This window comes from Mytilus edulis, chromosome 13 (assembly GCF_963676685.1).
Source record: "Mytilus edulis chromosome 13, xbMytEdul2.2, whole genome shotgun sequence".
NCBI lineage: Eukaryota > Metazoa > Mollusca > Bivalvia > Mytilida > Mytilidae > Mytilus > Mytilus edulis.
The window spans coordinates 28,141,211-28,169,200 of NC_092356.1; the positions used below are offsets into that span (position 1 = coordinate 28,141,211).

At 30.9% G+C, this 27,990-nt stretch overlaps 1 protein-coding gene and 1 long non-coding RNA gene across 2 annotated transcripts; both read left to right on the plus strand.

Moving 5' to 3' along the window:
* The first annotated feature begins 208 nt into the window (after window positions 1–208).
* LOC139501373 (uncharacterized) lies at window positions 209–22,321 on the plus strand. Its single transcript, XR_011658532.1, has 3 exons — window positions 209–413; window positions 5,400–5,455; window positions 21,126–22,321. It is a non-coding gene; the product is annotated as an uncharacterized lncRNA (long non-coding RNA).
* A 2,717-nt stretch (window positions 22,322–25,038) lies between these two features.
* Window positions 25,039–26,473, plus strand: LOC139500222 (zinc finger MYM-type protein 2-like). Its single transcript, XM_071288962.1, has 2 exons — window positions 25,039–25,061; window positions 25,768–26,473. Exons 1-2 carry the CDS (start codon window positions 25,039–25,041, stop codon window positions 26,471–26,473), a joined length of 729 nt encoding a protein of 242 aa, XP_071145063.1.
* Window positions 26,474–27,990: the final 1,517 nt, after the last annotated feature.

The window sequence follows — 27,990 nt, forward strand, 5'->3', positions numbered from 1 at the left end:
GTTGATTGTCACTAAATACTTATTTATCTTGTTGTCATATGGATGGTAAATAAAATCTAATAAAATCATGAACACGACAATAAATAACCTTGGAAAGGTGAAAGTATTCTTTTTACTATTCAAATTCTATACATTCAAATATATGTCAATTGATTTATATAAGTAAGAAAGGTAAACATCTTTTAAAACGCACATTAACAATAAGTTTGAACAGATATTTTCTAAACAGTCGTGTGAACTCAAATATATCGAAAGTATAACGCCAAAAACACATAACTCTCTTACTGTTCGTGATAGTAATTTTACGTCTAATTATTAGAAATATTATGAGGTGTTTGCTTTCTTATCAACCAAAATATTTTTGAAGGGATTATACTATTCAGATCTCAACATTATTGGAAATCGAAATATTGGTAAGTATGATTATTCAGTATTCGAAAGAATAAAACATATAAATTATTTCAAGTAAACTTCCGATATGATACAACCGCAGTGTAATTTTTGTTTTGTTCTCTAATTTATGTGTTATTTTCACATTTCTTGATCGATGTGTGAAAAATATTTCTCCTTATTAGTGAAATATCTGTTCTCCTCAAATGATTGGTCAAAAATAAATTATGACGTCAGCTTTTCTTTAGTTTCTTCTGAATGTCCTATTGTGACGTCATGAAAAAAGGCGACCATGCCTGATGACATCGAATATCAGGAACACAACTTTTATCAAATCATTGAAAAGGAAGTATAAAAATCATTATAGAGAAACTGATTTCACCACTATAACTCGTGTATTACGATATTTCTAAACTCTCATCAGTTAAATTTTTTAATTCTTTAAAAAGTTTGGCAAGCCTCGCGCTTTAAATATTAAAATGTTAACTGTCTCGAGTGAAGAAATATCGTAACATGTGTTGCTGTTGTGAATTCTGTATTTCAACGTTTGATGACTTAAGGAGTAAAACGTATGGTATATGGAAAAAATATTAATGGTTATAAAAGAATCTTTCCTGATGATAAGATAATGTAACATCTGAACATAACAGATACAAGTCTATGGCTGGTAAATGAAATTTACGACGTCAGCTTTTCTTTGGTTTCTTCTGAATGTCCTATTGTGACGTCATGAAAAAAGGCGACCATGCCTGATGACGTCGAATACCAGGAACACAACTTTTTGCAAATCATTGAAAAGGAAGTATAAAAATCATTATAGAGAAACTGATTTCACCACTATAACTCGTGTATTACGATATTTCTAAACTCTCATCAGTTAAATTTTAATTCTTTAAAAAGTTTGGCAATCCTCGCGCTTTAAATATTAAAATTTTAACTGTCTCGAGTGGAGAAATATCGTAACACGTGTTGCAGTTGTGAATTCTATATTTCAACGTTTGATGCCTTAAGGAGTAAAACGTATGGTATATGGAAAAAAATATTAATGGTTATAAAAGAATCTTTCCTGATGATAAGATAGTGTAACATCTGAACATAACAGATACAAGTCTATGGCTGGTAAATGAAATTATTGTCTTGCACCGATTAGCAATAAATGTGAAAATCAATGTTTCTTTTATTTCGGAAACTTATTGTGTATCTGAATTATTTAAACACAATTGAACTTTTACTGAAAGTCATTTGTAAAAGCCTTTTACCCTGAACTATGATAAAATGTCATTGGTAATGATTAGCTTTTCAAGTTCCATGTTTGTATTTCAAATAATTGTTGCTTTTCAAATGTTTACTGACAAGATTGCGAAGAAACATCACATCGCTAGTTTATTTTATTTTTTTCAAGATATTGGATTTCTTTTCTTGTCCATGAACGTTTTGCAATGAGTTTCAAAACATGTATGCGCAACTAAGCCAAACTAAAATGTTCCTTATATTTTACAATTAAGGCACAATGGATATCTGTCTTAATTCAGAAGAAAAAGCTTAATATAAATCCGTGCAAAACACAGTCTTATTGTTCATTTCATTCAATGTGGTTTTATTGTGAAAAGGGCAATGAAGGAGAGTGATTGATTCAGACTTTTTTGATAATTCGACACTTGTTTTGATTTATATAATATCTCGACAGTTTCTCAGTTTGTAAACGGAACATAGCTTCAGGTATATTTTGGAATAAATCTCAAATCCATTGATCTATACTTATTCTTGCTTTTATAATGGTTTGTTCCGGATGCATTGACGTTAATTTACTTTGCATCGTTTAGTTTTTATTTAGAATATATTCAATATTTACACAGCAACAATATTGGAAGATCGAAATATAGGTTAGTATCATTAAGTATCACAGTACTGAAATGAATAACTTCCGATTTGACACAATTGCTGTGTCACTATTGTTTTATCATATGTTTATGAGATGCTTTTCAAAACCAGGGTTAATCCACCATTTTCTACACAAGCAAATGCCTGTACCAAGTCGAAATGTGAGAGTTGTTATTCATTCGTTTGATGTGTGTGCGCTTTTAATATTGCCATTTGATCAGGGACTTTCCGTTTTGAATTTTGCTCGGAGTTCGGTACTTTTGTTATTTTACTTTTTTTATGGTGGAAGGCGAATACTGGATATCAAATACATTTCATCTAACTAAGTATAAGTTATCTTTCATATGCTTTCTATAACGGTTTGCCTTAATATCGTATGTTACTGCTTGAATGTTTTACAGCGATCGACCTTACGCTTTTGTATTGTTTAATTTACGTAAGAGAATACATATAAACAATAACTGATGTTACAAATGTCATAACACTCATTTACAATTTGATGGTAACTGTACACCTCGAGGCATTTAAACTATTATACCTTTATACATGTCAATGAAAATGGTTTTAAAGTTTTCTATATATAATTATTTTTTCACAAGGCCATTATGGAATATGCAAATTACTTCAAGATAAAAGCAAACCATTGCATATTTTCTACTATGTTCTATTTTCAGCCATGTCGTCCATTTTAATCGGCAGGCGATGTCATCAGACACATTTCTGATCTTTTCAGATTTTCTCTTTTTATAACAATATATAAAAGGCAGAAATTGCATTTGACACTTATGTAGACGATTACTGTCGACGACATAAGCATAATTGAATTTATTGTCAATAATAGAAAAATGATCAATGGGATAAATCTACAAATACGTGAACATATATGTTAAAAATGCAGGTGAGCGACTCATGCTCTTCAAAGCCGCTAGTAATAATTCACACAAATTAGAATAAAATGGTATTTCGTCACAAAAACGAAGGCCCAAGTGAGGTTTTGTCATCATTTGGCGTCCGTAGTAGTTAATTGTATCAAAGGCTTTCCTCTGAAGCTACTGGGCCAAATGTAGTCAAACTTAACCACAATCATTTGGTTGCTGATAAAAATGTATTTAATTATTTACCACACTAGGCTATGTTTACTGGGGAGAATTTACGGCCATGGTGAAATATTACCACAATGATATCCGAAACACCAGGTGCAGTATGTTTAAGTTTTAATCAACTCTGAGGTTGCTACTTGCAATCCTCATACCATAACTGTTGACAAATCATTGCTTAAATGATATGAGTAAAATCAGATATACTCGAACCTTTAAAACACAAGATATGGCTTACCTGTATATGTTTTCCTAAAATTGGTTTATGGACATTGCTATTTATAGAACCAAAAAAGAATATTCCAAAACTAGTTATGTTTTCGTCAACATCATATCTGCAGACTTTGGTAGATAAATATGTGTACAAGAGGTCAGTATTCCTGTTTTAAAACCGGCAGTAAAACGCTTGCAAAGTGGGGCGTCCGATTGACTTTGCGGGATATAATAGTATGCAGCCATGTCCGGTCAGAATGGGGACGTTACATTCGATGCCTCGTGTGAAGAGAGTGACTAAGAACCCTTGCAACAACTCTCTGAGGGTCCGTAGGTGGCTTGTTGCAAGGCAAAAAAATACCTGTCCAACATACCCTCATTTTCCAGTGGCAGTCCAAATTTCCCCGACCATCATTCCGGATTGACTCTATTACAAGACCTTCCTATTGTATTTATTGTTAACTTATTCCTGAACATGCAGAAAATATTTGCCACTGGATGTTAAACAACCAACAAGCCATCAAACGAATCGACACGAATGTTCACATTAAATTTATAGATGGAAAGTTAGTTGCGGCTCGTTGAGGGTTACAGGTAAGTTTACCTTTGTGAAAAAAAAACCATTTTTAATGTGTGTTGTTTTTAGTTTCGTTGTAAAAATCATTCAAGTAATATACAACATGCTACGACACACAACGGGCTACAACAGATTTAAATGCAGACGAAAAGTTAAATTTGATCGAAGGCTGCGATCATGAGTATTCTGACACCCTGTACAATCCGACACAATTCTTTGGCCCCTTAGTGTGTCGGATTAGGTTGCACTGTATAATTTTAATATTGGACGACTGACTGAAGACAGTTAAGTTTAATGTAAGGCCTCTAAATCAATATTGGAGTTTATTACTTTACTATTAATATTTTTAAAACTATTTGAAAGCATTCTAAGAAAATTTATACTTTTTCTGAGCTTACTATTTGAAGCATCATTCCAGTCAGCTATGAGGTTTTTAAAAACAATAATTCTATGTTGCTTTGTTATTGAATGTAACATATTGTACCTTGTATTATGTAGAGGTCTTACATAGGCTTTGCCTGTTGTCTAATCAATTTCAATCTATTTGAATAAAAAAACGTTTAAACTAACTTAACGAATCACTCAACTAGTGTTTATATGAAGAGACCGATGAGTCTTCGCTCTCCCATCGTTTGAAGTTTGGACTTCATTATGTTGTCAAGCTAAAGGCATACCCTGCCTTCAATTGTGTTTTCAATCCCATTGATGAAGATATTTTTAAAAAAACAAGAAAAACATATTTTCCTTTAGGAATTAATTTAAACAACATTTAAATACCTTTGATTTGAAATCTGTTGCTCTTTTTCAAACTTGTAAATGAACTTCCTTAAACCAAAAGTGATTTTCTATCTCCGTTCACACTTGCACAATAAGGCTGAACAAAAAATCCTGTTTTAATTCAGCAATATTATGCTGAAATATTTGATAACTAAAATCAGCAAAGATCCATCAAAACAACATCTGATACAAAAATGTAATGAGAATTTAAGATATTTTCATGATGTATTGGCTCTCAATAATAGCTACTTCAGTATGAACACTAAATATATTTCTGCAGCTAAACTGACTTTATAAAGCTACATTTTTTGTAATACTAACAATGAACACTGCCGTTTCCTGGATCCTGTGATTAAATTATTTAACTTAAAGATATAGATATGCAACCTTTTATTACATTGGGTTTTCTATCTTGTCATAGAATACTCTTTCAACATGTTTTTTTTTTTCTTTTTTAATAAAAGGATGGGCAATACAAGCGGAAAACATGCAGAAAGAGGACCTATCGATTCGCAGGAAGGTGAATAGACTAATAGATTATGTATTTTTCTTTTGATTAAAACAGCTTAAAATTATATATTCCCCTTTTTGATTTACCTTGGAGTTTGTTGTTGTTGTAAACATTTTCTTATTGAATTATAGAAGTAAAGATCAATTAATTTAATTATTAGCGTTACAAATGTAATATAATACCATTAGACGTATGTTTCATTATAATACGTTATTTTGATTGGCTAACATCAATCTCGAGTCATTCTGAAAACAACAATCATTTAAAAATGAATTGTAACATTCATGATGACACACGTTTTCACAATAGATTGCACAGGTAAATAAAAGAAGAACTTGATAATGATCGTGTTTTCGTTACAATAGCAAACAAATGTAATTATAAGTATTAATTGCTTCTTTCAGTAATTTCATAGGGTTGTAAAAGCGTTGACCGTGCGCTTCATACAAAATGTACTTCGGTCAACGCTTTTACACCCCAATGAATTTACAAAAAGAAGCATTCAATTCTTAAATGAAAAACATTTTAAGTCTCCTAGCATAAAAGACTTTATCCTTAATTCGGGTAATTTCTTACAACTTGATTGGCTGATTTTGTCCTAATAAATGTCAGTGCACTTTTTTATTAAGTCAATTTGAATTATATATGTAATACCATTGACTTCATAAAGAAATGCTATGTTTTTTTACTGGAATTTATCATGGAAAAACAGTAAATGAGTGGTGTGATAACAACATCAGGGTAAATTCGTTACATAGTGTGCAATGGACCACTTTAGAGTTTCTTGCAAATCAAAAAAGTTGGTTTTAGTGAACATCATTCGTGCGTTTCGGCACATCTTCACTTCCTGCTCATGTTGAGCGAGCGGTTGAAAAAATAACCTTCTTTATTACACGAATTATTCGTCAAATTAAATTCTTATAATTAATTATCAGCACTGATTTCATTAGGGAATAGTTTTTAAGTACCTACGGAACAAACATTATTTATAGTTTATCATGAATATTGACGAACACGAAGACGCTTTAACATTATTAGTGCAGGGATACAGGCGATCCCCTCTATCTGATCTATGACGTCATAATGGCGCGCATCATTGACGAAATTTTCCTGTGAAGGACATAACTCGAAAGTGGTCTATTGTCCCAATACGGAATTTATCACGTAAACAGAATATATAAGTGGTGTGATAGCAAAATCAAATTGTTTACATGAATTTTAGTAACAACAAACAAAGAGCTGTGTCAATTGGACATACTTTGAAATTAAATTTTTACTAGATAACATTTTTTTTTGCTTTGGAGATTCTGCATATCGTCAATTTATCGGAATTCAAACGGGAACTAACTGTGCACCACTTATTGCGGACCTTTTGTCGTATTGTTATGAGTTACAATTTATGACTAAAATCAGCAAAGACCCATCGAAACATCTGATACAACAATTTAAGAATACTTTTCGATATTTGGATGAGATATTGGCTATCAATAATGACAACTGCAGTAGGTACACTTAAGAGAATTATCCCGTTGAACTAACTTTAAATAAAGCTAATACTTACAATGAACACTGCCCTTTCTTGGATCTTGATATCTATATCATTAACGGGAAGCTTAATATCAAAATTAATGATAAAAGAAAACAAAATCATTTCCTATTGTTAATTGTCAATTATTAGATGGTGACGTTCCCCTGACGCCATCTTATGGTGTTTATACATCTCAACTTGTACGATTCGCTCGTGTATGTAACAATGTGTTTTATTTTAGCGAAAGAAATCTATGTTTTACTGAAACATTATTACACCAGGATTTTCGATATCACAAACTAGTCAAAACATTTTCTTAAAGTTATCATCGGTACAAGGACATCATTCGTAAGCATAAATCAACATGCAGACATCTTATACGTTCAGGTATTTCACATCCAATCTTTTATTGTAATATTTTTTACAAAGCACAAAAATGTCGGCATTCACCTCAAATCCTAACAAAACCAAATAATGACATATTCTTACAGGTGAGGGATTCAGGTTCTTTGAAAGTTCTTAATTTTTCTAATATAACGTACGGAACATCTGCTTGGGATTTCAAGCTACTATACAACAGGTAACCAAGCGATTAGTAAAAACAATGATCATGACTAAAAACCGAAGACTTGAAATAATATGTCCTTCAAATAGTTATGACATTTCTTTTCACAAAGAATTTTCAAAAAAGTCTATTAACAGATTTTTCTAATTGTTTGCTCTTTCATTAAAGTAAATGAGATGTTATTGACAACCGAGCATTGCATTTTTTTTTATATATAAACTATTCATTTTTTATAATGACATAATTATAATACAGCTTTTATTTGCTCGGTAGAATGAAATGCATCAATGCACGTTTGCTCTTTAAAACATAGATTTTGGTATCGTCAGATATTCCACCAGTAAATTAACGAAACAAATATGATAATTAAGATCTATAAACCACAGAATTCAAATTGTCTTCATTTTTATGTTTTGTTATTGTGTGAAACTTGTTTATAAGATTAGTTGTAGAGTATTTTAGTTATACAGATGCATATTGATTGTTTATTGGTTGTTTTACATCCAGAATTTAGAAATTTCATTTGGATATACTAAGCTAGGCTCTTCAAAATCAATTTCAAAATCATCTAAGCAGGTAGATGTCACTCTATCTTTACATTAGTGTCAGTCATGTTTTTAAAGAATAAAGTTCAATAATTTTTCAATGTTATATAAGAAATTTATAAAAATAAATAATGGAACGTTATGTTAATAGATATTATTCAGTAACCAAAGTTTTATGGAAACTGCTCAAAGCACTTTAAGGTTATCGTTTGAAAACTTGAAAAATCACCACTTTTTATGAATAAAATCCCATAACTCGGAAACGTAAAATCTTAAATTTATAAAAATCAAATGAGAGCTTACAACAATAGATATAAACAATTTGCTTAAATTTCATGAAAACTGATGAAAGCGTTCTTGAGTAATTGTCAGAAAACTGGATAATCCTCTTTATTGTAATGAATAAAACACCAAAACTCGGAAACATATAATTTAAAATTTTTAAAAATCGAAAGGGAGCTCACGTCCATAGTTATAAACAAATCACCAAAGTTTAATTCAAATTATTTCAAGCACTTATGAGTTAATGCCCGATATGTTGACGACGGATAGACGGTCAACGGTATACTATAATACGTCCCGTAAACGGGCGTATACAAAGAGTGATATGACGCAAAGTATTCTGTTCAAAAAGATGCAAATTATTACATTGGCTTTGTCACATGAATAATTTTATGTTGTCTTATTATGTGAAAAATTAATAGATTTCGTCATTCTACTGAAAATGATTGTTATCAGATTTCAAACGTTTAATAATGATATTGAACGTCTTCGGTTGATAAATATCATCAGTTTGACTCGTTCCTATATTGTTCGATAGTTTGGTACTACCTTGGTGTTCGTTAGCTTGGTTTTAAATAAAATAATAATACCGTATGGTCGTAAGAAATCATCAACGTGTATATCTAGGATATGTTTTAATCAAAAGATCTAAGATATTTCCGAATCAAAAGAGGCAAGATAAGATACAAAATGCTATTCGGTCCATAAAATTAAAAATATTGTTAACTGTGTTGCTAATTTCAGTTATATAAATTTGATGATAAATATATAAATAGAAAATAAAACGCCATCTGCTGTCGAAATATGTTAAATATATGTGATGTAAAGCATTATGCACAAATCGTAACCCTATTATTCAATGATCAATTTCCCTTTTTGTTTTTAATATCAGACCGTTTAGAACAAAGGAAGCTTAATATCGAAATGCATCTAGACATGTCTATGATAGATAGTGTCAAACAAATAACTTCTACCATATGAAAACATGACAATGTTCTACACAGTAGATAAATTATTTTTCATACAGTTCAATAAGAAAAGGGATATAAATTAAATTCCGTATTAAGATTTTATTGTCAGATATTTTCTCTTATATTAATGTACAGTTTTCTCCCGTTCAACATGTACAGTAATACCAATTTTGTATATATATTAGTTTATATTGTGCATCATTGTGTTTTATATTTAATGCATCTACAAATCATCACTTACAAAGTAAAATTAAACCTATATCATGAATATATTGTATAGACAAATTTTGTCTTATAGGTTTATCAAAATATAGTTGTTAACATTTGTTTTAAGTAAAGGATTGATTTTATACACAAAAAACTTTAACAACTCCTTTTTCTGATATGTTAAAAAAAAATCCGTTAACAAAAAACAACCAGCAAAGGTAAGTTTTATTCACAATTACAAATACAGATTTTTTTTATTTTTATTTCTTAATACATTACAAACACAGTTAAATAATGTGAGGGTTGTTCTGTAACAAATCATTATCTCTTTCAAAGTTCTAGAGCGTAGAAAATTTAGATAGAGTTATTCCTCTTTAATGGTACTTTGCTTGAATAAGTTAAAAACCTTTTCATATTAATGCAATATATATATATGTATATTTTCAAACAAATGTATGATACTACTATATGTTTATAAATGTAGACAAATTATTCAACAGTATCTGAAATCAAAGAATGATTTAAACTATGGAATTTTTTTTAACTAATTCCCAGTTTGGATTTAGAGTTAATCATAGAACTGCAGACAGTGTATTTATCCTTAAAACTTTAATTAATAAAATCACACAGATGATCCATCTACAAATAGCGAACATGAATCAACGAGTGTATATGAAGAAGACATTTATATGTCCCAATCAGTAATATCTCTGGAGGCAGAAAAAAGAAAGAAAAAAAGTAAAAAAAAGAGAGAAAAACAACACAAACTCAAATTACCTCATTTGTATCGGAGCAACAGGAGTCTGTATCAACTCCGGCTATACAAAAAAAAAACAACAGAAACGTGGAGCGGTCTCCAGTTACCCCGACCCATGTTTTGCATGACAATGAAGGTGATACCACAGCCAAATGGTCAAAAACTTTGGCAACTTGATAACAACCACTGAAACCAAATGGCATTTATCAGTACTGTATACGTACCAACAAATAGTTTACAGAGCATTTATATGAAAACAAATAAATGTAAAACTAGTTTAATATTATACTGTAATACATGTTCAGTGATATTTATTTTGTGTATAATCATGATGACACGTGTAACAAAACTCATTCACAGTAGAGTTGAATTTAGTACCACTCGATATACATGCAGTCATAGGTACACTCATATTTCACAATATATATCTTTGGTGAATTGCATATTTTATATAAAGTTAGCACTTTTCTCACCACAGTTCCAATTAATCCAGATGTGCCTCAAAATTCTTCTTCTTAGATCACAAAATTAACACGCATATCTTTTATTAATTCTGTACACAAATATGCAACAGACACACTTTTGCATACAAAAATTTATAAGTAAATTGACAACAGATGTTCCCATACAGATTCATACTTATAGCACCATATATGCTCATACTTCGTATCTAGATTATGTGCAAAGCTTTGAGTCCAAATTGGTAAACAGATATAATCCACTTCATAATGCAAACCATTATATATATCTCCTGGAAAAAATAATAATTTTTTTAGCATTCAACAGCTATAAAAAACAATTTAGCAAATTAAAAGCAAAGAAGCATGAGAATAATAAAACATTACGATTAAGACCTAAAAAAAGAAACACATATAGTACTGATAAAAAAAAATGTACATATTTACATAAAGAACTCATTATCTTTATCTAATGTAAACTATGTAAATATATCTTTTGTATAATATATTCATGTAAATATTTTTCTCTACATTAATTATTGTAAAATTTATATTATTTTTGTATTGAGTAAAATTTATTTCTCAATTATTGTCTTCACAAACTGTGTGTGGTATATGATTGTCACAGCTCAGTTTGTAAACCAAGTCACGTTGTTGGCCCAAATAATGACCCGTAAGGCGAGGTCATCATGTGTAAAAACTGTATGTATTGTCAATTTGAAAACAACATTGTGTAATATTCTTTTACATAATACCGTAAAGTTAAACATTATTGATACTGTGTATTTAATTATTGTGATAAAACTTGATCACTATTTAATATGTTTTTATGTAAGATCACTTCTTATAGTAAAACAATGTGCACTTTGTAGAAAGTATAAAGAATGTAATACTAAAAGTACAGCAAAACTGCCGATAATTATTCACCTGTTGAATAAAGTAAATACTCGTGAACTGGTAACAGAAAGAATAAAATTGATAATTGATATAAATAGATGGGGATTCTCCAATCATAAACTTACCTTTTATATTAACAATTATGGCTGATCAAAAATTTCACATCTGTACAGTTAATGCTAAGGGATTACAGCAATCTGAAAAAAGAAAAAGACTAATTGAATGGACAAAACAACAAAAATGTGATATTCTCCTAATACAAGAAACATACTTTACTGACAACTTAGAATAATCTTTAAAAAAAGAGTTTGAAGGTGAATTATTCTTCAGTAATGGTCAGAGCAATGCTAGAGGGGTATCTATATGGTTAAAAAGTAGGCTTAACTACAAATTTATTGACTTTTATAAAGATAAAGATGGAAGACTTCTTCTCGTAAATATAGAAATTGACGAAAGCTTACTTACAATTGCAAACGTTTATGCACCAAATAATACTAAGCTAAGAAACACTTTTTTTAAAATGGTTAAAACTTGTATAGATAAATATAGTCTTGGACAACTAATAATAGGAGACTTTAACGATATTTTATCTGAAAAAGATAATAAAAATAAAAATAAAAGAATAAAATTTGATAAACCAGTCTGCGGACTTAAAACTTTAATTAAATCTTTAAAATTAACAGATATATGGCGTGAAAAAAACAGAGATAAAACTCACTTCACATGGTGTAAAAGAAATAAAACAGAAGCCACTAGAATTGATTACTTCCTTGTTAGTACTGAAATTTAAAAAAAAAATGCTCCTCTTGTGATATAAGACCAATTGTTATTCAATACACTAACCATAATAGTGTATCTTTAAAATTACAAATATCAAGAAATAATAAAGGACGCGGATACTGGAAATTAAATAGTAGCGTTTTAAACGATGAAATCTACCTAAAAACAAAATATACAATCTAATTTAAAACAACTATAAAATTAAAGCAAATGATTCAAAAAATCTAGCTACTTTATGGGACACTTTTAAAATAGAGGTTCGAGATTGTACAATTCAATTCTGTTAATTAAAAGCCCTCAACAAAAAAGATTAAATTAATGTGTTAGAAAATCAACTTAAGCAACTTAATAATGAAATTCATACAACTAACATCAGAGTTAATGATTATGAAACAAATACCTCCCTGATTCAAAAAATAGAGAAAGTAGAAAAAGAGTTAGGAAATCTTTATAATGAAACAATTAAAGGCAATCAAATAAGATCAAGGGTGGAATGGATCGAAGAAGGAGAAAAAAATACTTCTTACTTCTTAGGTCTTGAAAAAGCCAGGCAGTGCAAAAAACCATAACCAGATTGTATGATGTAAACAATAATGTAATTACTGATCAAGAAAAAATACTTAACCTTGAAGTTAACTATTATAAAAAATTATATTCCTCAACTAAGCCTGATGTGGAAGATACTAAAAAGTACTTTAACAATATTAAAAAATGCCCAAAAATAAGTGATAGTGAAAGTGATTTATGTGAAGGAAAAATAACAGTGCAGGAATGCACAGATGCAATATTCAAAATGAAACTAAATAAAGCCCCAGGTCTAGATGGACTTAATGTTGAATTTTACAGAAAATTTTGGGAAAAAATAAAAGATTTAATTGTATCAGTATTTAATTTTTGCTATAAAAAAGGAGAATTATCAACTTCACAAAAAATTGGAGCTATATCATTAATATATAAAAAAGAAGATCCACTTTCTTTAAATAATTATCGTCCAATAACCCTGTTAAATTATGATGTAAAATTGTTGGCTTATGCACTTGCTCAAAGATTAAAACAAGTATTACCAAAAATAATTCATACTGATCAAAAAGGTTATATAAAAAATAGATACATAGGCTTCAATATAAGGTAAATACAAGATATTATTGATTACTCAGAGAACTTTAAAGTAGATGGTGCTATACTTTTTGTTGATTTCTCTAAGGCATTTGACTCCCTTGAATGGAACTTTATGTCAGAAACCTTGGTAAAATTTGGCTTTAAAAGTAGTTTTATAAGATGGATTCAAACAATGTACACAGACATAAAAGTTTGTATACTCAACAACGGTTGAGTGTCCAGCAGTTTTAACATTTTTCGTGGAATTTGACAAGGATGTCCAATTTCTTCGTTAGCCTTTGTATTAGTAGTTGAAATTATGGCAATTAAACTAAGAGAAGATAATAATCTCAAAGGTTTAGAGGTGAAACTAGATGGTAAAAATTGCTCACTTAAAATATGTCAACTTGCAGATGGTACAACACTATTTCTTAAATCACCAAAAGATGTTAGTTTAGCAATGAATATAATTGAAACTTTTGGAAGTTCATCAGGATTACAACTAAACAGAAATAAAACAGAGGGATTTTGGTTGGGAAAACTTAAACATAGCAGAGACAAATTTGAAAACATAAATTTGAAAACAGATAATATTAAAAGTCTTGGCTTTTACTTTGGTTATAACAATCAAGACTGTCAAAAACTAAACAGTGATAAACAGCTTAAAAAATGTGAAAAACTTATATCAAACTGGATGAAAAGAAATTTAACATTAATAGGTAAAATAATAGTAGTAAAATCACTAATTCTTCCAAATGTAACTTATATCGCATCAAATATGTACATATCAAAGGAAATAATACAAAAGTTTAAAACTCTAGTATATAATTTCATATGGAATGGGAAAAAAGATAAAGTTAAACGTGCAACTCTTTGTAAAAACTATCTAGAAGGTGGGTTAAAAAGATCGACATAGACTTATATCTCAAAGCTCTTCAATTACGGTGGATTTTAAAACTTAAACAAAATTCTGGTGATAATTGGTCAATCATACCTCAAGCTTACTTGGTAAAAAACTCTTGATATTTCGAATGAATATTAAAAATGTTAATATGTTAGACCAAAAAATATTTAAATCCCTTCCCGAGTTCTATCAGCAATTGATTAAAACTTGGATTAATGTTAAGGGAGGACAGACAAAGATCCCACAATCGTTTCTAGACATAAGAAAGCAGATTTTATGGGGCAATCATAACATACAAACAAAAGGAAAATTCTTCTTATTTACTAAATGGATTGAACATAATATTCTGTATGTAAATGACATACTTGATGAAAGAGGTCATATATCAGAAAATAAAATATTACTTAAATTAAAAGATAAACGAGATTGGATTAGAGAATTATCAATATTAAAGAAAGCTATTCCAAAACATTGGCAGAATATTTTAAAGCAAGAAAGCTCATTTAAAACAAAAGTAAATATAAAGAAAACAAAAAATCTGCAAATACTACTCAATAATAATATCTATCCAGAAATGGGTAATAAAGAAATATATTCAATACTAATTGCCCCTTATAAGCAAGAAAAACCTGTAGGTATTCTGAAGTGGGAAAGAATTTTTGAAGAAAATTTAAATACGAAATTTAAAAGCACTCTTAATTTTATATTTAATTGCCTAGAAAACAACAAATTTAAAATGTTTAAATGGAAATTACTCAACTGCATTCTTCCATGCAACGACTTATTAGCACAGTGGAAAGTATTAGAAAACAATTCTTGCAATTTTTGCAAAGAAATTGACAATTATAAACATTTTGTTATTACATGCCCTTATAATAATACTTACTGGCAAGAAATATACAAGTTAGTACTTTATCTTCAAATAGACAGACATATTTTAAGGCTAGAAAATTTAATGACTGGCTATAAAATAGCAGATGTAAAATATTTTGATATAAACACCCTGATAACAGTTATATTTTTCTCCATATATAAGGCACATTTTGTTTCAAACAAAAAAGAAACAAAGATAGAAATCTTTAAAATCTTCAAAAAGGAAATATATGACATTATAAGATTAAATTCGATAAGAAATATAGAAACCGGGAATATGTTATAAAAGACATCAGCATATTTTAACCTGTAAGTAAAGGTATAGTTTGTTTTTAACAAATAAACATATGCTAACTTCCCTTGGTCTTGTATAAATATTTTACCACGAGGTGCCAAAATAAACCCGCATAGCAAATAACCTTTTGATTTGAATTTAAAATAATTTTATAAACTTACCTAGTTATGTTTTACACTAGCATAGTCAAGCAAATAAGCTTAGACAAAATAAATCCTTCAAATCATAAAAGAATATGAAAGTTACTCAAATACACAGGTAACCGGTGAAAAAGTAAACATACATAATAATTATAAAACGATACGGTGTAGATCCGTTATTTTTCCCGACTTGTAAGCAGACAATTTTTTTCATTATTAATGACTGAATCAATGTATATTGATGTTAATTTAATTTATGTATTATGTCTAATTGTATAATACTAACATTTATATAATATTTTATTATATATTCTCCCTGGATGTATAATAACTGATATACAGGGATACTTAGACTAATGCTGTAAGCTAGGTAAATTGTTAAACAGCATTTAGTGCAATAAAGGTGATTTAATTGTTTCAAAAAACAAAAACAAAAAAAAGAAAAGAAAACTTTATGTATGTTTTGTTGATCTTAAAAAGGCTTTTGATTCGCTTTGGAGAATTGGAATCATTTATTAATTAGCGGAAATGGAAGTGGAAAACAGATGTTTGAAATAATAAAACAGCAGTTTTTTCATACCGAAATATCTTTAAAATATAATGATAACATTCTAAATTCTTTTCCATTGACCGGGGAGTAAAGCAAGGGGGCAGTATTAGTCCTACACTCTTCAACTTATTTATAAATGACATGGTTGACAATAAAGATTCAAAACCCTTTAGAATATTTTAATATAAGAAGTCTTTTATTTGCTAATGACCTTATCATTTTATCTGAAAGTAAAGAAGGGTTTAGAATAGCTTAAATAACTTATCAAATAACTGTGAAAAATGGCAGTTATGTCTAAATACTAAATAAAACCAAAAACATGATCATTGAACAAAGACTTACAAAATTGGAACCATATATTGTAAGGTTCAACAATGAAAACAATTATATCGTTACAGAATATAAATTTCTGGGCACTCTAATAAAAAATAATGGAAATGTAAATGCAAGTTTAATAGATTCAGCCAAGAAAACTAGGAAAGCTCTTTTCTCAATAAAATAACATGCAGCCTTTTGGGGGAAATTTCCCTGCTAATGTATCCTGTAATCTTTTTGATACTCTTATTAAACCTATGTTGACATATAATGCAGAAATATAATACATGGATACATATCAATCTTATTATAGAGCATAAGGCAGCTTAAAATCCCAAATCAAAGATATAGATAATTTCCAATATTTGGATGAGACTCGTTTTGAAAATGTTCATGTTTATCTCTGTGAATAAATTATAGGTACTAAAAATCTACTAATTTATGGGTTAAATCTGAACTTGGTAGACTATTAATTGAAAAACACAAGCAATCCTTTATTGGGTAATATTAAATACTGAAAACATAAACCCAATACTAAAAGAAAGTTATACATTAAGTAAACACCTTGATTCACAAGAATTTTATACTTGGTTCACTGTTATCAAAGATTCTACACACAAAAAAAATATTGATAGACAAAAAAATAGTTTCCTGTCAAAATATGAAACAAGTAAAAACAAAAAGACTTGGATTAAGACATTTCAAGCAAATCTTATTCAGAATTACTGTAAATTAAATAAACAGTTTAAACGAAAATTACAAAATGTTTTCTTTACAAAAGTATTTAAGTCAAACAAGACATAGAATTTTATCTAAGATATCCAAATTTTGAAACTAGACGTTTATTTACAAAAAGTAGAATGAGTGACCACAATTTACTCATGTGCACAAGAAGCACAATTTACTATTTTATGAACAATCTAATGGCTGTGGACCATGCGGTAAAAATTGTGTATTATGCTCACACATAAATGAAACCAAGATATTTTGTGACAACACCGGGAAGGAATATACCATTTAGGGACAAATAAACTGTAAATCAGCAGGCGTAGTATATGCAATTAACTGTACAAAATGCGAAAAACTTATATATGTAGGACAGACAGGTGATACAATATATCAACGGATGCTATTGAACTTTTCAAAAATACGAACAAAGAAAACAGACGATACGGTAGAAAACCACTTCAGTCAGCATAATCATTCGATAAAAAATGCAAAAGTTACCGCCATATAAAGAGTATTTGGAACAGAAATATACAGAAAAAACTGAAGAAGCCTTTTGGATAAAAAAAAATAAAAACTTTAAAGCCTGATGGACTCTACACAATGTATGAACGATATTAAAATAATTTATAAAATAAATTAGAAAACAAACGCTGCAAATCAACGTCATAGTAGTTATTATATATATACAGTCCGCCAAAAGTTTAACACCATCTTAATATCACTTGCAATATTTTTTTAACTATTGCTAAAAAATTATTAATGTTTGGTGTTATGAATTGCCTTTAACATACACTACAAAAACACTGTTTCGATACATTTAAATCATCTTCCTAATGTCACGCGTAGAGGTTAAATTTGACCTTTATCAAGTCATAAGTTATCTGTGGCTGAACGTTAGCAAGCAATTGACATGTCAAATGCCGGTAGAAATACTAGGAGCATAGGTAATCATTCCAATGTTAAACACACCGTCATTGTCAGACTTTTACAACGTCATCTTGAAACAGGAACTGTAAATGATAGACCAATGTCCGGAAGATCCTGTTTAACTACCCGTCGTTATGACAGACTGCATATTCGTCGTGTTAAAGCCAGCCCGTTTACATATGCCCCGCAGCTTAGACACCAGGTTGTCGTGTTAGTGTTCGCACATTCATCTGTCGACTTCATAGAGGCAACCTAAGAGCACGTCGTGTTGTCAAGATACCTGCCCTAAAAGCCAGGCACCGTATAATTAGGTTTCAATGGGCTAATGACCATCGACGCTGGATTATGAGAAGCTGGCAAAAAATTAAATGGTCAAATAAGAGTCTGTTTCTGCTACGACCAGTAGATGGCAGAATACTAGTAAGGTGGGAAAATAAAACTGCCTATGACCAAAACAACATTTGCCCAACGACTGCATTTGGTTCTGGTGGTGTTACAGTATGGAGTTGCTTCTCATACCGTTGTAAGCTGGGTATGCATATTTTACAGGGTAACATGAACGGACAGACATACAGGAATTTGGTTCTTGTACATGGACGACAACGCTAGAACACACACGGCAAGGTGTGTAACCGAGTACAAAGAGCAAGAAGCCATTGACACTATCATTTGGCCTTCCATGTTTCCAGACATGAAACTTATCGAACATGTTTGGGATGCTTTTGGCAGAAATCTCAGTCGCAGATATCCACCACTGTAAAATCTTGGCAATTGAAGAGTGGCACTTGATAAATGAAATAGGTTTCCTCAACTAAAGTTCAGAAGGCTTGTTCAGAGAATGAGATACCGTGTTATGGAACTGTACCGGAAGAAAGGTGGTTACACATTCTATTGACTCATTACATTTGCCAAACATACTAAAGATTATTTGTAGAAAATTTTAAAGATATTGGGTGATTATCAAATTATAGTCCTGGTACCTTAGATAACTACTTACACCACTGGGCCGATGACACTGCTTGTGGACGTTTCGTCCCCTAGGGTATGACCAGCCCAGTAGTCAACACTTCGGTGTTGACATGAATATCAATTATGTGGTCATTTTATAAATTTCCTGTTTACAAAAGTATGAATTTTTCGAAATACTAAAGATTTTCTTATCCCAGGCATAGACAACCTTAGCCGTGTTTGGCACATTTTTTTTTAATTTTTTTTGTCCTCAATGCACTTCAACTTTGTACTTATTTGGCGTAAAAACTATTTTGATCTACGCTTCACTGATGAGTCTTATGTATACGAAACGGGCGTCATGCGTATTAAATTATAATCCTGGTACCTTGAAAACTACTTACCCCATTTGATCGATGGCACTGCTGGTGGACCTTTCGTCCCCGAGGGTATCACCAGCCCAGTAGTCAGCACTTCGGTATTGACATGAATATCAATTATGTGGTCATTCTATAAATTTCCTATTTACAAAAGTATGAATTTTTTGAAATACTAAAGATTTTTTTTTATCTCAGGCATAGATTACCTTAACCGAATTTGGCACAACTTTTTGGAATTTTTGGTGCTCAATGCTCATAAACTTTGTACTGCTTTGGCTTAATAACTATTTTGTTCTGAGCTTCACTGATGAGTCTTATGTAGACAAAACGAGCGTCTGGCGTATTTAATTATAATCCTGGTACCTTTGATAACTGTTTACACCACTGGGTCGATGCCATTGCTTGTTGACGTTTCGTTCCCGAGGGTATCATCAGCCCAGTAGTCAGCACTTCGGTGTTGACATGAATATCAATTATGTGGTAATTTTATAAATTTCCTGTATGTAAAAGAACGATTTTTTAGAAATACTAATGATTTTCTTATCCCAGGCAAAGATTACCTTTGCTTAATAACTATTTTGATCTGAGCGTCACTGGTGAGTCGTATATAGACGAAACGCGCGTCTGGCGTATTAAATTATAATCATGGTACCTTTGATAACTTTTGTTGTAGAAAAATGAAATCACAGTGAAACTTAAATTCCATTTCTGATTTGTGTAGTTTGCACTATTTCTATGAACGCAAAATCTAAACGCATAGAAGCTGCATAATTGATCAAACTTAAGTTCATGGTTTGTTTATGGTATATGTTATAAAATTGCTACATGAATGTTTTCAGCTCTCTTTCGTGGAATAACTGATTTTTTCGAATGTAAAACAATTGGACACAATAAAAATAGGTGGTGCTTAACTTTTGGCTGATGTATATATATATATATATATATACATGTGTGTTCAAATCAGTTATGTTTTGTTTTATGTCACAAGTGTCATTTTACTTTTAATTTTACGGACGTCATCACGAGTTGGTTGACCGTTATGGAATAACCGTTTCACAAATGATATCGGACATGTTCCTTACGTCGTAACTATAATCCCCTTCCCTTTCATGAATGTGACCTACCGAATTAGACTATTTACCGGATTTGTTATCACATAAGCAACACGACGGGTGCCACATGTGGATCATGATCTGCTTACCCTTCCGGAGCACCTGAGATCACTCCTAGTTTTTTGGTGGGGTTCGTGTTGTTTATTCTTTGGTTTTCTATATTGTGTCGTGTGTGCTGTTGTTTGTTTGTCTTTTTCGTTTTTAGCCACGGCGTTGTCAGTTGTTTTGGATTTATGAGTTTGACTGCCCCTGTGGTATTTTTCGTCCCTCTTTTACTTATATGACAATACAGAATTATTAAGTATTGTAGATAAAACCAACAAGTACTCGATTAGTTATTGTTCACCGAATTGAAATTCATAATTTAAACAATTATATTTTTGAAATGATAAATTTGATACATGATTATCTATTCCAGAAGATACCACAGGAGAAGGATTCGCTCAAGCTCAAGCACCTGTCATATACAACCTACCTGTTCTTGGCACTTTGCGGCAACAGTTAAACGTGAAAATTGCAAAAAATAGGAGAATTTTCGACTGTATAAAAGTAGACAATGCATTAGTGTTTACCGACTGGAGTCACAACCAACTTATTTCTTGCAATTCAAATGGTACTGATATTTGTCATATTCCTCTGTCTTATAAACCATATTATATGACAGCGGTAGATAGTAGCACTGTAGCAGTATCCTGTTCACATGACAGATGCATACTGATAGTAGATATATCTAAAGGCTCTGTCATCAGTACAATCAAAACAAGTGGTAAATGCTACGGAGTATCATATGACGGTAATAACCTGTATGCAGTTATTGGTAGGGATAAGATACATGTGATCGACCAGACAGGTAAAGTAATACGTACAATACATTTACCTTCAAAAAGTACCGTCGACATTACGGTACACAGAGACCGGTTGGTATGGATATATATGGAATCTGTGCATTGTCGCTCGCTAGATGGAAGACTATTGTGGAAGTTTAAAAATCATAAATATGAAAATTTATGTCGCGTAACAACAGATGATGAGGGTAATGTGTATGTGACGGATTGTTTCACAAGCACTGTAGTAGTATTATCCGACGATGGAAAACAATACAGAGAATGTCTTACTGAATCAGATGGGTTGGATACGCCGCATGGAATTTATTTTGACAAAAAAGAAAACATGCTGCTTGCTTGTAATTTAAACGACGGAAACGCTTTTCTTATTGGTGTAAAAAAGAAACATTCATGAACATTTGTGTATATCGACCATAGTATACTGTATTCTCATTGTAGTCAAATACAAATGTTATGTCTATGTATCAAAATACGCTTAAATTTCTTATTCGATAAAGACTTATATATGGAAATTTCGAATTAATTTGTAAAGTCCACAAATGTTGGTTTCAAAAACTGCTGGTAAGGTTGTAATGGTTGGAACAAAAACGAGAACCCCAAAATATAGTTTACCACGTCATTAAACAAAGTTTATTATATAATATATAAACGCAGATGCAGGAAAATAAGTTTATTATTTAAACATAGAGTTACCTTATTCCGCATTATATATTTACACATCTTCCTTACGAGATAAAATATGAGAAATGGTATGATTGTTAATGACATGTTTGGTATCATAAGTATATAAGTTTTTAAACCGTCACAATAAAAAAAAATGCAAACACAAACAAGTTCTTCCATTATCATAGTTGTAATAAAAAAAGAAAAAAAAGTTACTTTATTTATATGTATTTGTTATCTAATTTTTATTTAAGTAATAGTAAAAGTTCAATTATAAGTTAATATTGAAATTAAAAGACCTACGAACAAAAGGGGGTGTTAAGATCCACGAGCCCGAAGGGCGAGGGGATTTTAATGGCCCTTTTTGTTCGTAGGTCTTTTAATTTCAATATTAACTTATGATTGAACTTTTACTACTTACAAACCATTTAAAAAAAAACCAAAATAACTTATTTGTTGATAAATACAAGCACCTTTTTTCCCTTTTGCGGCCGATTCTATAATTTAATTTTGTCAGTGCTTTCTATATATGGCAATTAAAAGTGTTCACAATACAATACATATGTGATTATGAAATAAAGAATGGATAAAAATGGACACCAACGTACAGAAATTATAATATTTTAAGCTTCTTCCTTAAGAACATAATTTTGTTTTATGTTTATTAAAGAAATAATGTCGCCGGTAATTTGCAGAGATAACGTCGAAATTTTTTGCCAGCGATGTCATGCACTTTAGCGCTAGCGTTGAGTTTACAAATGGGGGACGCAGTTTTTAGGATAAATCGCGTTTATCATGGAATCAAGCACGGTGACCTATATTTTTTATTTGAGATTTGGAGAAAGCATGACAAGATCCAGTTTATGCAGAAAAATGATAATAATGACATTTTCAGAAACAGTTTATTTCCATATTTTTAGGTTTAAAAAAATACCACTTTGGGCATCTGGTCCGCAATGTCAAGCAAGGATTGAATAATTGTATAGATATTCCAGTAGTCATTTATTTTTTTATTTTTTGTTACTTATCACAGCTTCAGATTGAACCCGATCTTAATAATTTACGACGAAAAATATCTGCTCCAAAAAATTTATAACATTGCCTAATTGTTTTACAAAATTGCACAAATCCCCAATTTTCAGCCTCAATTTTCTCGAAAACAAGCACGGTGACCTATGTTTTATTTTGTGTTTTATTTTATTACTCGCCAAGGCCTACAACATATTACAAAATTATAAAAATGGCATTTTATCGAGAAACTGTATCGGATGCCCTTAAGTTAATTTATTAAGATAATCACAAATTAAGTTGATGCACATTCCCTGATATGCACTGTTATTCGTTATATATAGACTTTCATTCAATTTATTTCTACTAGTATATTGGTAAAAGTTCTGTTCTCAATAACCATGGTACATTTCTTTTGGCGAATATGGGATTGTTTGATTGGTTTATTTTTCCCCCTAACGTTCAAAATACGGGATCGGGAACACATCATGGGATTTTAAAAAGTCCAGAACAAATAAAGAAACCCAGCCAATTTGCTTACTGTCCATTTGTAAAGGGACAAAACTCGGAAACAGTATATAAGTGAAGCAACCAAAATGCAAATTGATCAGTGTTTTGTGGTAATAAGCATTTTGTATAAATTTCATAACATATTAATACGGACGGACGAACGGACGAGCTTAAGGATGTACTAAGGTGAGGTTTTGAAATAAGTGTCAAATGTTCAGACTCCTTTGTGTTTTTCCATATGACACAATATAAAATATTCCTCATAACACCTATTTATCTTTTAACATAAGACTTACTAGCTCATAAAAGGCCATTTGACAAAATTTAAGCAGATTCTTGATTTTCTTTCTTTTGATTTGAGACCCAAATAATACCAATTGAAATATAAGGTAAAAGTCCGAGCCAGCCTTTTCCCGCCATATTTAAAAAATCAAATATCTCGAAAAGGAGCTCCATGACCTATCAATATTTTTAGCTCATTTTGTTCGTAACTAATACTCTTCCAGCTTAAAGTATCAATTTTGAATTCTTTATTTATTTAATTTTACCTAAGCTCACACAAGTACATCCTTAAGGTAAAACTGTATGCCCCCTCCACTACGGATCTCGTAAAATAGGCGGATTAAACATGACTTTACCAAACACTTTTTTCTAAGCTGAGATAAACAATAATTTTACCTAGTTTAGTCGTGCTTAAGTGTATTTCGACATTTCTCTTCGAAAATTAACTTGTGTAATGGAATAAAACGTAAATTTGTAAACTTTCTCTTTGTTCTCCGGAATATCTACTCTACATGTGGAACATTTTGGGACAATAAATTAAGAAGAAGTTTATAACATTCAGACCTTTAGTTTAAGTGATAAAAAAAATGACACGGACTAGTCCAATCTGTTTAGAAAAATCAAATGTTTACAGAAGAATGTCCACCATGCACTTGCACTGCACTTTTATGAGAATAGTAGAATATGATATATGCAAATGGATGAAAATTATATATACATGTAACTGGTATATTACTATAAAACAAACCAGCCTGTCATTTATTGATCATCCACGCACGAACTTGTCTCAGAAAAAATAGATATCTGTACATTAACCTCAGTTTCAGGTATAGAGATGTGATCTTTTTCTCTGACAAATGCTTTTGATCATCCACAAGAACTTGCGGTCATTCGATGTTCAGTACTTCAGTACTTTGATTTTATTTTATCAATTATACACATGCATGAAAAATTTAAAAAAAACAGTTTAAAGGTAAACTAATAATAACGTAATCCAATCAAGCTGCGTAAGATTCAATAACAATGACTGGTCCACATCATGAAAAGTAATAGGGGTTAACTGAGTAGGGAGAAAATGATAGATATTTTTATTAAATTTTTACAATAACGAATATATCTTATCTTGGATCCTTTGGATCTCTATATGGTCCAGAGCCCAAGATAAAAAAATATAAATACATAATTAGATTAAGCTTTTTAAAGAACCTCATATATACTCAAGTTGTGTTGAAATTAAACAAAGCTTTATTTTAGACCCCGAATTGGACAAACTTGAAAGCTTGACCCAAAAACAAAACTCTAGATACACTTCTTGATTTGGCATACCAAAGAACCCTTAGAAGTTTAGCTTTGGACCCTTTGGACGTTAGCGTGAAAAACAAGTCCTAAAGTAAAATCACTCCTAAATATACGGTTGCATTCAGCTTTCAAAGAACTCTTTAGATTCATTTTTTTCTAATTAGTCAAATTTTAGACCCTTGTCATCTTAATGAGGACCAATATGAAGACCCCGAAATTAAAAATCTTAAAAACACGGTTAGATTCGGTATTTCAAGAATAAAATACATTTCAAAATTAATATTAGATGATTCTTTGTAAACCTCAGTTAACTGTTATAAACAACTTTGAACTAAAAACTAGCTAAAATGCGATTTTTCATGACATATGATATACAACAACTTTTTTCGAACCTATAAAATTGTATTTTTTTTTTTTTTCAATTTTAGAAACTGATTTAACCTCAAATTGTAGTGCTGCAAATGGTCATGAGTATAGACATAAACTACCCGTGACCCCTGAAGAAATTTCGAATTTAATAGAGTTAGCAATTCCTCAATCGTCGCGATGTCATTATAGATGGGGATATAACGTTTTCAGTAATTGGCAAAAGGAGAGGAGGGCTCGCCCAGTTAGCGACAATTTACCAATCCCTGTTGAAGCAATAACACAGAGTATAACTGAAATGGAGCCATCTCTAAGGGACACAGCATTGCAATATTTCCTAGCTGAAGCTAAGAAGACCGATGGAAATGATTACCCGTCAGCGTCCTTGTACCAGTTGTTTGTGGCTATACAAGGACAAATCAGATTGAGTGATCCAGCCGTAAATCTGCTAACCCAACCTACTTATGTCAAGTGCGGCAAAGTACTGGACTCTATGATGAAAAAAAGATCCGCAGAGGGGTTAGGTGCCGCGAGTCGAAGAAGGGCAGAACCAATTTCAAGTCTTGAGAAAAATATTATGTGGGAGAGAGCTGTCATTGGGTCGGATAATCCCCCAAAGCTGTTGGATACAATGGTTTATTTAAATAGTATCCATTTTGCATTACGTGGCGGTAAAGAACATCGTAATTTAAGGTTGAACAAAAATCCACAGATAACAGGGCCATACATTGATTCAGAATTAAACAAAAGATATACAAGGAAGACATATCCACAACAAATTCTGGCGGCATGAAAGACAAAAAATATACACCAAAGACTGTCAAAGGTTATGAAAATATAGAGGACCCAGACAGATGTATTGTTACTCTTTTTGAAAAGTACAAACGCTTATGGTATGTTAATACAATAATATAATAAAGTTTTTTTCGATATTAAAACAAGAATCAACACACTTTACTTTATATAGAGTCGATAAATCTGTGTTAATGTTGTGCATGAAATATTTGCCACTGGACACGAAGCAACAGACAATGTATGTTTTTATAGGGAAAATATGTACAGAATGAAGAGGGTATCATTTATATATTTCAATTTCTTAATCTTTTTCATTCGAAGGAGGCGTCCTGTTTTTGACGTCAGCTTTCGAGGCGCTTACCGTCTTTTAAGTTTATGATTTGTCATGTTACACAAATGTAAGCGGAAATCCAGTGTATGAAAGGGGTGTCATTTCTGATTATTGAAATTTAAGGCCAAGCGAAGCGAGACGACAATATGTAGGATCATTTAATACTAAAATTCGTGATGAACTTTTGATAAAATTTTGTTTGCTATCAAAAGAGGGGGTTGTACTCTCTCCGTAGCACATAGATCCGTCACTGAGCTCTATATATAGCTAATGGTATGGTAACGATAATTTGCTGACATCTGTATTAATATTTTCAAATCTCATTTCTCATTATATCCATATTTCACATCCCAGACATATCTCTATGCGAATAGTTTCCTTTATTACATTCAAGTTATCTCGTCCAGTTTCCAAAAAGTCCCACTTTAAAGATGTTAATTGTTTTGATGTGTTTTTTTTATTTTCAACTGATAACGTTTAAATAAGTGTAAGACAAATCTTGCGCGTAATGTAAAAATTCAAGCATTTTATACCACATCTTGTTTTATATAATACTTCCGAATATTTCTGCGACTCAAACTAATATTTATCATTGATTTTTTTTATTCGTAGAAGAAAAGGTGTGTTTGAGTACTGATGTGCTAAACATGCTAAAGTAGAATACAAATTCAATGAAAATTAAACATTTGTCAAACTATCACTCAAATTGTTCTGTTTTCTTTAAATCTAAAATTTATTACAGTAAGACTAGTCGATTCATATATGAAATAATTTTACAAAAAGAATCCTTTATTTATTTCATTACTCATTGATCTGTTCCTCTTTACTATAGTAATATGTTTTTTTTATTTACAGTCCTAAAGATGAAGTCGATGCATTCTATTTTAAACCGCTAGTCATCTTTACAACAGACCAGTGGTTTTGTAAAGTCCCAGTAGGTCATAATACCTTGCAAAAAACTGTGAAAAGATTGTGCACAGCAGTTGGACTTGAAGGCATAGCCTATGTTAACAACTTGGTGTGATGTGTCATGACTAGTTTTTTCCACTTGCGAGTGTAGTTTCGTCGCTGTGCACGTGGTAGTTTTCTGCTTTTTGCCATACAAGATGACTCATTTTGTTGGAAGTTTGCTGTCCTTTTGTAACCACTTATTAAAGACTGGGACGAAATATATCAGAGGGACA

Bases quoted from the DNA above. Each gene is read 5' to 3' on its own strand.
- LOC139500222 (XM_071288962.1), top strand. From the start codon at position 25,039: ATGACTGGTCCACATCATGAAAA. The intron at 25,062-25,767 runs GTAATAGGGGTT...CTCAAATTGTAG, and splicing joins ACTGGTCCACATCATGAAAA to TGCTGCAAATGGTCATGAGT.